General features: G+C 45.4%; 1 protein-coding gene across 4 annotated transcripts in view; it reads right to left on the bottom strand.

Annotated features, from left to right (window-relative positions):
• Positions 1–3,116: 3,116 nt before the first annotated feature.
• The window catches only part of BCL7C (BAF chromatin remodeling complex subunit BCL7C), a 47,153-nt gene continuing 37,792 nt past the window's right edge, over positions 3,117–12,477 (bottom strand). For 2 of the 4 annotated variants that reach the window (XM_053213069.1, XM_053213067.1), the window contains 2 exons: positions 11,654–11,850; positions 3,117–11,126 (listed from right to left, as the gene is read on the bottom strand). In XM_053213069.1, the coding sequence (XP_053069044.1) occupies positions 10,877–11,126; positions 11,654–11,850 (447 nt within the window). In that variant the 3' untranslated portion in view covers positions 3,117–10,876. Of the gene's footprint in view, positions 11,127–11,152; positions 11,851–12,477 lie in introns of those variants that run through there. The other 2 variants (XM_053213068.1, XM_053213070.1) reach the window with 2 other exon arrangements.

The raw sequence follows: 12,477 nt of genomic DNA on the forward strand, positions 1-12,477 counted from the left end.
GACAATTCAACAATAATAGTTTGAGCCTTCAATATCCCACAATCAATAATAGATAGACCTACTAGAGAGAAGATCAGCAAGGAAATAGACAACTTGAACAACACCATAAACCAATTAGACTTAACAGAAACCTGTAGAACATCCCATACAACAACGGCAGAATATACATTTTTATCAAGTGTGTATGGAATGTTGTCCAAGGAGAGAACAAATTTGGGTCATAAAACATGTCTCAGTAAATTTATTTATTTATTTATTTATTATTTTTTTAAATTTTTTTTTCAACATTTATTTATTTTTGGGACAGGGAGAGACAGAGCATGAACGGGGGAGGGTCAGAGAGAGAGGGAGACAGAGAATCGGAAGCAGGCTCCAGGCTCTGAGCCATCAGCCCAGAGCCTGACGCGGGGCTCGAACCCACAGATCGCAAGATCGTGACCTGGCTGAAGTCGGACGCTTAACCGACTGCGCCACCCAGGCGCCCCTATTTATTTATTTATTTATGATGGTCTCAGTAAATTTAAAAGGATTGAATTCTACGACTTTTGTTGAGATACAATTGACATATAACATTATATTAGTTTCAGTGTACAATGTAATGATTCTGTATTTGTACACACTATGAAATGAGTCACACAACTTTGACAAAAATAGAGTGATATTAGAAATCAATAACAGGAAATTTGAGAACTATACTCTTAGTCAATGGATCAAAGAAGAACTTACAATGAAAATTAGAAAACATTTTGAGATGAACGAAAATAAAAACATTACATACCAAAATATATAAGATGCAGCTTAAGCAGTGCATAGAGGGAAATTTACAGATGTAAATGCCTACATTAAGTCCAATTTGTCTATTTTTTTCTTTTGTTCATGATTTTAGTATCATACATAAAATTTCGTTGCCAAATTCAAGGTCATGAAGACTTACCACGTTGGGTAGACTGGTGGCTCAGTTGGTTAAGCATCCGATTTCGGCTCAGGTCCTGATCTCATGGTTCATGTGTTCGAGCCCCGCACAGGGCTCTGTGTTGAGAGCTCAGAGCCTGCTTCAGGTTCTGTGTCTCCCTCTCTCTCTGCCCCTCCCTCGTTCATGCTCTGTCTCTCTCTCTCTCTCAAAAATAAACATTAAAAAATTTTAAACAAATTCTGTACCCATTAAACGATTCCCTATTCCCATTGCCATAATCCCTTGTCTATTTTCTGTCTCTGAATTTGCTTATTCTAGGTACCTCACATAAATGGAATTATACAGTATTTGTCTTTTTTGTGACTGGCTTATTTCACCTAGCATAATGTCCTTCCTCCATGTTCATCCACATTGTAGCGTATGTTACAATTTCTTTCCTTTTAAAGGCTGAACAACATTCCATTGTGTGTGTATATATCACCTTTTACCAATTTGTTGATGGATATTTGAGTTGTTTCCACCTTTGGCTCTTGTGAATGGTGTTGCTGTGAACATGGGTGCACAGGTAAGCCATGCCTTTTTATGTCCACTGTTCTTTTCATCCAAGGAACTATGTGGTGAGCACCAGCCTTTTTTTCTGTCTAGCATCCCTCCCTTCTGCCACAGCCCCTCCTTCACCAATAATTGAAGAGAATCTATAGTCAGGAATCACCCCAACTGTGCTAAATATCTCTTTTGCCTTGTTTGCGGCCCTTTGATCCCAAGCTGAACAAAGCAGGGCAGAGCTGAAGAAAGTGAGGTAGGACACTGTTTGCAGCCTTACTATCAGCTATTGGAAATGCAGCTCTTAGGGAATAAAACAGACCTGAGTAAAGCATCACGAGATTTGGAGGGAGAGAATGCCCTGGTTCCAGATGCCTCTGTGGCCCAGGTGTACTCTTTTCCTTGTTGTGATGACTTGGGGTACTTCAGCATCCTTCTAACCTGCCCCCTCTTCTTGTCTAAGCCAGTACCTTCTGGAGTTATGTCTCTTGCAACCAAAGGGACAGAAACAAAAAAAAAAAAAAAAAAAGGGAAAAAGAAAAAAGTGACGTAAGTTCACCACTATGCTCAACCCATATCAGAATTCCTCCTGTCATGAAGGAATGAAGCAGTTTGTCTTAGGTCAGATTCTCCCAGAAGCTTAACCCAGGCCAAGGATTAAAGGGCAAGTGATTTGTTAAAGAAGCGTTCCTGGGAGAAACCAGTAAGGGAGTGAAGTGGGCAGGTCAGCAAGGTAGGCATGTGACGAAGACTAGCAAGTATGTGAGCAGCTCTCAAGTATAAATAGCACCGTGGACTTTGTCCTGCTGCAAAGGAGCTGGGCCTTGGCACTAACACACCGATCACTGACTGCAAGCCCCCCCTAAAGCAGGGAGGGTGTGAAGACAAAAGTTCCCAGGGATATATGCCTCCAGTGTCCAAGGGCAAACCTCTGAACGTTGCAGGTGTAAGCCATCGGCAGGGAGACATAGAGCATCATGGCACACAGTGCTGGTGAAAGGGATCTGAGGATCTGAGGTGGAGGACACGGTGTTTGAAATGACATCTGGGGAAAGCATGGGCCTCTCTCTCTTCCTCGTCTCCCCCCATGCGAAGCTGGAGCATGCCACTAACACTCACATGCTAATGCGGCTGACCCAGGGATCCCGCCATCAAAGCTGAAGGGTGTCACTTCGTGTTTGCATGCTGCGAAGCTAGCTGTTGGCTTTTTCCCCCTTCCTGTTTTTCATTATGACTTCTAATGTCCTACACGAGGCATTCTGTTTACCAAATGTGTACTAGATAGAGAAAAAGAAAGAGGTTCTCCAAGACCTTTTCTCCTTCCACAGCAGAGGCTTCGAATGCCAGCAACGGTCAGCCAGGAGGTAATAACACTGATCATAATAGCGAATTCTAGCTTTACTCAACACTTACCATGTGCCATCCTTTACGTTCATCTCCTTTAATCCAACAATTATATAAGGGAGTTACCATTGTTATCTCCATTTTCTGGATAAGGAATCCAAGCTAATAAACGGTGGAGCTGGGGTTTAAATCCAGGATGTTTTGACTCCAGAATGTGAGCTCTTAACCTCACTTTCTAAAAGATTCAATTAACAATAAAAGAATTTAATTTCTCATGTGTTAAACAACAAAGATCCATGAAATAAAATATTGAATACTAGGAGAAACATGAGAAACAGTTTTATTGGAAATATTCTAACACATTTTCTGAACAAGTAATCCAAAAATAAATAAGGATATGGAGGATATGAACATATAAATTGTTTTAACCTGAAAACAAATAGTATACCTTCTATTCAAGTTCCGTGGACAGTGACAAAATTCAATAAATAGTAAGCTACAGAGAATATTTTGGTAAATTTTGAAAAGTGGAAATTCTAAAAGTCAGTCTCTGATCAAAATGCAATACAACTAACAATAATATAAAACACACCACTTAGAAATGGAAAAACATCAATAGCATATCAAATCACCCTTAGGACAAGGAGTAAATCAAGAGTAAAAAACAAACTATTTAGAAAATAATTTTAAAAACAGGATACAGTCCAAGCTATCCGCAGAGGTAAAATTAACAGCATTAAGTGCTTTTAGTGTCAAGAGGAGAGAAATAAAATGAATGGATTCAGCACACAAGTTGAGATTTTGGAAAAGAGCATAAAACTAGGTACCCCCCCAAAAAAAAAATTGGGGAAAGGAAATATTTGAGATAGAAAACAAAACAAAAAAAAAAAACCAAACACCCAGAAGCCTAAGAGTAGGAGAGACGTGCCTTCCAGCCTGTGGAAAGAGAAGTATGCAGCCATGTTCCAAGTGAACTTGGTCCTCTGACCCATCCTCAAGCTTCCCCCTTCTCACTGCACATGGTCTGCCTGGTATGCTCATCTGTAGCCGAGGCTTCCGTTACCCCAGCTCCTTTCCCTATGTCAGCACCACATCTGGTACACAATGTGTAGTGTGGCATCTTCACGTGCTCTACGATAAATTCTCTCCACTTGTGACTGCTGTTCTATTAGACTTGAGGTCTTTAGAACAGGAACTGTGTCCTGATCATCATTGTATCTTCAGGGCCTGGGACTAGCGAGTTGTTAATAAACGTTTGCTGAATGAAACAATGAGTGGATGGGCTCAAGCACTGATTCCTGAGTTGCATTTGGTCCCTAGTTGCTTCTGTCCCCACTGCCCAGTCACAGACCCCAGGCCAATGTCTTGAGGTCCGGAAATGAATTATTCCAACAGTAAGAGGACTAACTATAAAGTAGCTGCCTAATGGGGTATTTACATAACCATTAATTGTGTGCACAATGTCAATAAAATATGAGGAAGTGGGGGCTTTGATTTTTTTTTCTTTCCTGCTTGAATAATCAAATATTTCCTTCGTGAAATGGAAAATAGTCCTCGCTGTCCTCAAGGCCCAGTTCAAATGCCACCTTCTCCAGAGAACCTTCCCTAATTTCTCCAACCAGAAACAATCTTGCTTTCCTGGACTTCCAGAACATCTGTCCCTCCCTCCTGTCTCTTAAAATTCTGCCTTGCTTATTTGTGTCTCCAGTGGGCTGTTGACATCCTCTAGACAGGATCGTACGGCACCACCCCTGGGAGGTGAAGGATGCGCTAGGATGTTCATCCAGACTCAAACTCGTCTTCCTCAGCACGGGTAGGGGTGTGGAGGGGACAACGTACTTTGAATGGCAGGTTGCATGGTTGACAGAGACCACACTGAACTCAAAGCATGCCAGGGCAGAGGATCACAGTGGCCAGATTCCCGCAAACCTCAGAGACCAGCTCCTGTGTACTCCCACCTACGATGCGGCTGGCTGAGAAAAGGTCCCGGAAACCATCTGTGCAGCTCCAGCTAAAAGGAAGCAGGGAGCTGGGGGCTGCAGTCATATTATTGGAAGCTGAGAAGTGCAGCTGAGGCAGATGTCTGATCATCTTTTTTGTGCCCAGGTGAACAAGGAGAGGGCATTTCAGACACAGGGATCCATCTGAGCAATCTTCAGTGGCCAGAGGATGGCAGATTTATTTTAGGAAGAACCATAGTGGCGCCTGGGTGGCTCAGTCAGTTAAGCGTCCGACTTCAGCTCAGGTCATGATCTCACGGCTCCTGAGTTCGAGCCCCGTGTCAGGCTCTGTGCTGATGGCTCAGAGCCTGGAGCCTGCTTTGGATTCTGTGTCTCCCTCTCTCTCTGCCCCTCCCCCAGTCACGCTTTGCCTCTCTCTGTCTCTGAAAAATGAATAAACCTTAAAAAATATTTAGGAAGAACCATAACATTAGCCACTGCCATGGCCCTCCAAATCATCTTTACTTGGCTGTCAGAACCATCTTCCTAAAACTCAGATCATACCCTGTCACTCATTCCCATACTCAGAACCCTTAATGGTTCCCCATAGCCTCAGGATTTGGCTTGACATTGTAGGCTCCGTGTGATGCGCCCCCACCCCCCACCATGACCCCATGCCTCCAAACAGTGAACTCTCTTAGGATTCCCAGTCTGGCCCCTCTCTTTCCTCACTACATATTCTCCCCTTATAGCATTTCATCCAGGACCATGGATTTCAAAATCATTCATATGTGGCAATTCCTGAATTTTCTTCTGGTCTGGATTTCTCTCCAGAGCAATATATCCAATTACTACTTGACATCTTGCCCTGGATGTCAAAGACATCTCAGACTCAGCTGCTGTCTAAAATACCCATCCCGCGCCACCTGGGTGGCTCAGTCAATTGAGTGCCCGACTCTTGGTTTTGGCTCAGGTCATGATCCTAGGGTCATGGGACTGAGCCCTGGTTCAGGCTCCCTGCTGAGTGTGGAACCTACTTGGGATTCTCACTCTTTCTCTCTTTCTCTCTCTGTCCCTCTTCCTCACTCCAGCTCTCTCTCTCTTAAAAAAGTAAATAAATAAATAAAATATCCCAACTGACGCCCTTACTCTGCTTGTCCTCCCCATATCAGTAAATATCTCTGTCATCCACCCAGCTGCTCTGGTCATTACCTCTATGACTCCTTGCACATGCCATCCACTGCTAGTTCCTGCCAATTCTATCACCAAAGTTTCTTGAACATCCAACTTAGTTCCCTGGTCTAAGCCACATCTCCTACCTGGACTACACAAGAGCCACCTGCCAGGTGTCCTTTCTTCCTTTGTGCCCCTAGAATGCATTCTCACACACAGTCAGGGCCTAATATGCAAATCGAACAATGTCACTCCACTGACGCTGGGATAAAACCTAGCCTTCTAGTTTTGTTTTGTTTTTTTTAATGTTTATTCATTTATTTTGAGAGAGAGGGAGAGTGAGAGAGAGCAGGGGAGTGGCAGAGAGAGGGAGAGAGAGAGAATACCAAGCAGGCTCTTAGCTGTCAGCATGGAACTGGACACAGGACTGGGTCTCACCAACTGTGAGATCATGACCTGAGCAGAAATCAAGAGTCGGAAGCTTGGTAGACTGAACCACCCAGAAGTCCCCAGCCTTCTAGTTTTAAGGGGCTCCCACTGGCCAAATCTGGGACAATTTGAGCACCAAAATAATTGAGGTTAATAACTAAAATTATTGGAAAATAGTAGAAACCCCAAAGTCCTTGCTAACAATAAATACGGAAATAAATGGGCAGAAGAATGTCAAGGGGAGAGAGCTGAAGTCATTTTGTAACCCTCCGGACACAGACTGATGTGCTTCAGGCAAAAAGCCTCAGTGGATGTTACATTTTATCTATTCAATAATCTCTGGAATAGGATATCTGCAGGGTTTTAACTATCTCCCTGATCACATATCAGTTACGAGGGACAAACAGTAAATTAACCAGGCAAAAATTTCAATCACCAAGGAGTAGGAGACAGTGTGTGCCTTTTGTTGTCATACCACAAAGACACAATAACATTTATGTCGTCTTCTAGCAGGAATGTGTAATGAAGAAACAGCAGACAAACCCCAAAATGAGGAAGGGGAAAACTGAATTTTCCATAATGTCAGTGTTATAAGAGACAAAGGCTAACTATTCCAGATTAAAGGAGGCTAAAGAGAAATGACAACCAAATGCATTACTTCATTTCTAGACTGGACCCTGGACTAGAGGGAAAATGCTATGTGAAGGGCATTATTGAGATCATTGACAAAATGGGTGGTAAATGAGATACTGTATTGCATTAATGTTAAATTTAGTGGATTATTGTACTTGTACACATTGTACCTGTCTGGGGGTAAAGGGTGTGTGTTTGATGTGTAAAACTTATTCTCAAATAGTTCAGAATAAAAGTCACATGTAACATTCCACATATAGAAAGAACAAGTAATTTTAACAGATGAAATTAGGATAAAGGACAGACAGATCTCCACTGTACTATTCACTTTTCTGTAACTTTGAAATTATTTCCAAATAAAAAGTTGAACCAAAAAACCCAGTGTCCTTACCATGGCCTACAAGGCACCTGTCATCACCCCTAGCCAGCCTGTCCAGTCTTAACTTGACCACTCTTATCATGGCCAGCATACTCCGCTCCATCAACATGGCTGCCTTTCAGTTTCCCCAACATACCAAGTTCCTGCCCACCTTTGGGTCTTCGTGCCTGCACTTACTATTGCCTCAATATGGAATTCTCTTCCCCCAACTCAGTTCTCAGGGGTATAATAATTATCATTTCTCAAAGTGGCCTTTGACCACCCACTCCAACCATTAGGCACCATATTCTTTCATAGCTCCCTGAACTTTTCCTTCATGATACATATCACAGTTTGCAAGAATTCATATTTTGGGAGGATTCCTAATGCCCATCTTCTCTAGTAGCCCGAAAGCTCCCTAAAGCCAGGGATCCTGCCTGTTTCACCCCTGAATGTATCCTCCACCCCTGCTACTGGACTTGGCACACTGCTGGGCACTTAGGAGCCAGTTGATTAAGTTCCACCCTCCAAGTTTACTCCCAAATTGTTGGCAGCTCTCACAGAACACACTCTACGGTCCGCCTCTAGCTCCAGGAATGGATTCATGAGGCTTTGTCTAGGAAGGCTTCTTGGCTTCTCGATTGCTACACCAGTACTTGAAACTAAGAGGCCATGGTAAGGAGGAAGGGAGACTCAGGAGGAGACTTATGTTAAATAGGAATACTATTGGGAGAGAAAGAAAGAGAGAGAGAGAGAGAGGTCACAGAAGGCAAGAGAGGAGGCCAGTTAGGTGCTCAACTCCATACATTTGTGTTTCCTTTTTCCTTGTTCAAGCTCAGCATCTGGCAGCTCGTGAGTTGAGGTGGCCTGGTGGGTGCTAAGGGCTTGGACTCTTGTCTGAATCTTGACTCAACAACAAATAGGCTGCATGACCTTGGGCAATGGTCTTAACTTTCCCAGACTCCAAGCCCCTGTCTGCAAAATGGGAGTACTGCTAGTATTTACTTTACGGGGCTGCTGTCAGGATTACCTGAGCTCATCTCTGGAAAGCCCTTTGATCGTGTTTGGTCTATAGTCTAGGGAGGAATGAACATCGTAGGTGCACGCACAGCAGGAGCAGGATACACCGGTTCCAGCTAATAGGATTGTTTTCTAGGTTTAGGCAATAACAGGGCTTCAGACAATAGTCAAAGAGCCCCCTCACCACTCCCTATTCCACCACGCCCCCTGCCCCTGATTCAATCCCTATTAAACAAACCTATAGTGTGCAGGCTCCATCTAACACAGTCCTTTCTTCAAGCATCTTTTGAAAATCATCTTTTCCACTGTCCCCCAAGTGTGCCCCAAGTCAGACGATGCCAGAGTTCACCTACTTGATTGCAGCTAAACCCTGTTTTCCAGGTAACCATGGTGACACCTCTTCCTCAACACCGCTACCTTCTGTGGGGATCAGTAAGTATTCCCAGGCCCCTTACTTGGAGATAGCTCTAATGTCTGCCAAGGAGCTTCTGACCATCCTATCTCTGAAGGAAAGACAAACATGTGGACACCACTTCACAGCTTGGAAAGCAACTCCACAACACGACCTCCCTTTCATCCTCACAATGGCCCTGTGAGGTAGATACAGCAGATAATAACTATACTGGCCCATGTTTATCCAGCATTTACACTGTGTGAAGCATTTACGTATGTGCTCTCATTTAAACTCACCCAAATCCTGTGAAGTGGGCTCCGTTTTTCCATTTTACAGAGGAGAAAAATGGGGTTCTGAGTGGTTAGCACTTGCCTCAAATCAAAGAGGTAGTAAGTAAATGAATTTAAACCTCAGCCCATCTGACTCTAAAGCCACACTTTTAACCTTTCTACAATACCGCCTCACAAAACACGCATTATTATTTCCAGGCACCATTCTACTCATTAAATTGAAACTCAGAGAGTTAAAGTGACTTGCCCAAAGTCTCACAGCCAGGAACTGGGAGAGCTGAGATCCACAATTGGATCTTCTGGCTCTGAGGCCCCTGAAAGCAGGAAGTATCAGTGACTGGGTCTGATGATATCCTCAGTAATTATTTCTGTAACAGACTTGCCTTGCCAATCCTGTTCAGCCCAGAATAGTATATCTGGGCAGGAAGTCCTTCCTGGTGTTTTCCGGGAAATTTATGTTTTTCCGAATCCCAACAAAAATCAGTCAAGAGATTGGGAAAACAGGAAAAAGTGTTAAAACTCTCTTGTGAGAATTCGTGCTTAACAATAAATACAGAGGCATTCCTGGTTTGAAGGAATCCACTGACATGAAGCAGAAAGCAAGAGAAGGAAATGCTGATAAACGGCGTCCCAGGTTAAGGGAGACATGTTGGGAACTTGGGTTAGAAGCACTAAATAGGAGAAAAGTGGTTCTGATCATTCTTTTTCATAGCCGTTGCCATATTACAAGTGTATCTGTGGCCCTGTCTGCTGTAAACAGTCATTCTCACAAATAGAATATTAATCTGTTTACATGCATCATGTATCTCATGCAAATCCTAGGAATGATGTTCCAAGAAGCAAGTTGTGGAAACAAGTCCTCAAATTGGCAATTTCAACACCTGCTTCTGTGTAATACAGTTATCTTGCTGAAGATTTAAACATTTTGTTATTCAAATACTACCCAGTTGTGTTGGGTAGTTGGTATTTTCTGGTTTTTGAATATTTGCTGTAGCCTACAGTTCTTTGTAACTACTCTTATTAAAAATATACGCAAAGTTATGAAAATACAGAATAACATGATTTCAGGAATTCCCAAGAATTCCAATTTTTCACTTCCAAATCCTGAAGATTAATATCTGTTGGGAAATCGGAAACCTTAGCCCAGGGGAACTGCATGAACTTCCCAAGCAGTTCAGTGGGATGGCAAACTATGGAGTGGCCATCTTTTGGCTTCCAGGAAGGCTCTGCCCAGGAGCAGGTCCTGGACTAGAGCTTCCTTGGCCAACATCCCTCTAAAGGCAGAGGTCTTAGAAGAGGTTACTTCAGGATCCATGGGCAGAGCCTGAAGCATTGGCCTTAGCGTGAAAAATCTGGAGTCTCAAGTTTCATCTCAATCATTGGTATAAATGTTAATTTCATTCCAGAGAGTATCTGCTCATTTTAGCATAAAAAGTGTTTTATTTAATTACCATGAGAAAAAAATGGATGCTCCATAAATGGATGCCCCGTCAAACCTGCACCCTTAACTCTTGCGCCAGCAGAAGTGGTGCAGCAAGGCCGCCTGTGGAAGCAGGCGGGCAGACCTGGGTCTGTATGCTGGTCCTGCCACATACTGGCTGTGGGACTTTGGGCAGGTCCCTTAACCTCTCTGAGACTTAGTTTCTCCATCTGTAAAATGCTGATAATGAGAACACCAGTGTCACTGGGATATTGTGAGGATTAAATGTGATAATCACTGTAAATCACAATGCCTGGCACAGAGTAAGCTCTCAATAAACGCGAGACATTATTCCCTAATATGACAGGCCCAGCAGTGGAGTTGGGAGAGAAGAGCTTGGTGAAAGCCCTTGGAACCACTCACAGGGCCCATGGGCTCAGGGCCTTCTCCAGGTGGGGATTTTCCAGGGCTCTGGGCCCACCCCCCTGGCCCAGGACGCCTTTCCGCAGGCTGTAAGGAGGGCACCAGGGCAGAAAGGCCTCTGTCCCATGTGGGTTCCCAGGAGACTGGCGAGGTTGGCACTGGCTAGGAGCTCTTGAGGCATGTCCTCTGGCGCTTGAGGTAACCTTGCCGCAGGTTTGGCATCCGTGGGCCTGCCGGTGGACGGGGCTGGGGAGGTGGGGAGGTGGAGTGAAGGTGGGGGAGGTGGGGTTTGGGGTAGGGGTGGGTATAGGCCTTGGGGTAGATGGGGGTACGGTGGCGGGCGGAGGGGGTTTTAGGGTCTCCGCGCCAGCGTGGGCCTCGCGGGGCCTGGCCGGGTGTTACGGGAGGCCGGAGGCCGGCGGACACAGTGTGGAGGCGCTGGTGCCAGAGGAGGTGGGCACTGCGCCCCCGGCGCCCACCCCGCACCCCAGCGCGGCCTGGGCCTCTGGCGGCGAAGTGTCCTCAGGTGCTGGGTGTGGTCTGAGTTGTGCCCAAGCCCGCTTGACACTTGAGGTGCCGGTGGGCTCGCTCACTGTGCGAGGGTCATTGGCGAGCAAGATGGGTGCTGTGACCTTAGGTTTGGGGCAGGCTAGGGCGGCTCGCCGCCGAAGGTCCCGCGTTGGCTGTAGGGCCGGGAGGCTCTTTCCACCCCCGGGGCACGGGGCGGCCAAGAGAGACCCAAAGGCCTCGCCTTGCCTGCAGAGCCGGCTCACCTCCCCTTCCCCTGGGGGATCGTCCTGGGTGCCCTCGGGGCCTTGCTTCCTCCCCCGGGAGCTCTGGTGTCCGGCAGCACCGTGGAACTGGGCCTGGCGTTTGTCCGGAGGCCTCTCCTGGGAAGGAGCCTCCTGAGGGGCTCGGTCTTCAGACCTTTCTCGTGGAGGGCTCTTCTGGTCATTCTCACTCCCGAATCCTGCAGGAGGAAAACAAGAATCTGGGTAGTGTTTTCTCCTCCCTCTACCCAAGACTAGGAAAACCCTGGCTTGGAATCTTAAACGGGGCAACCTGGTGGAAACTCTTTGCAAATGACAAAGTTGTGTGTTTCTGACGGCAGGTGGAGGTTGAGGCAGGGCCTTGTGGGAACTGGGCGGGTGAAATCTGACAGAGCTGGGCAGCTCTACAATTAGTTGTGGTGTGATTTTAGGCAAGTGTCATAACGTCTTGTGTCTGTTTGTTCCGCTGTAAGGTGGGGATAGTGGTAAAGGCAGCCTCAAAGGACTGTCAGTGTGATCAGGGGGTCTACAGACCATCAGGATGGCAGGGCACAGTAGTGATATGTTAAATCATTGATCAGATGTAAACTTGTGCCTTAAACAAAAATGTTTCCAACTCTGTCACTACCGGGTGAGGTCCAGCACCAACCCCTCCCTGCCCCCGCCCACTATCGTGGATATCCCTAACACCCAGATATTGGTGCCTTATATTATTTACCATTAAAATAACCGGAGTCCTTGGGGGTAGCTGATTCCATTTCTTAGACAAGAAAAATCAGAATGGGGCTCCCAGCATCCTGTTGATGCCAGATAACAAGGATATTTTC

This window comes from Acinonyx jubatus, chromosome E3 (genome assembly GCF_027475565.1).
Source record: "Acinonyx jubatus isolate Ajub_Pintada_27869175 chromosome E3, VMU_Ajub_asm_v1.0, whole genome shotgun sequence".
NCBI classification, from domain to species: domain Eukaryota; kingdom Metazoa; phylum Chordata; class Mammalia; order Carnivora; family Felidae; genus Acinonyx; species Acinonyx jubatus.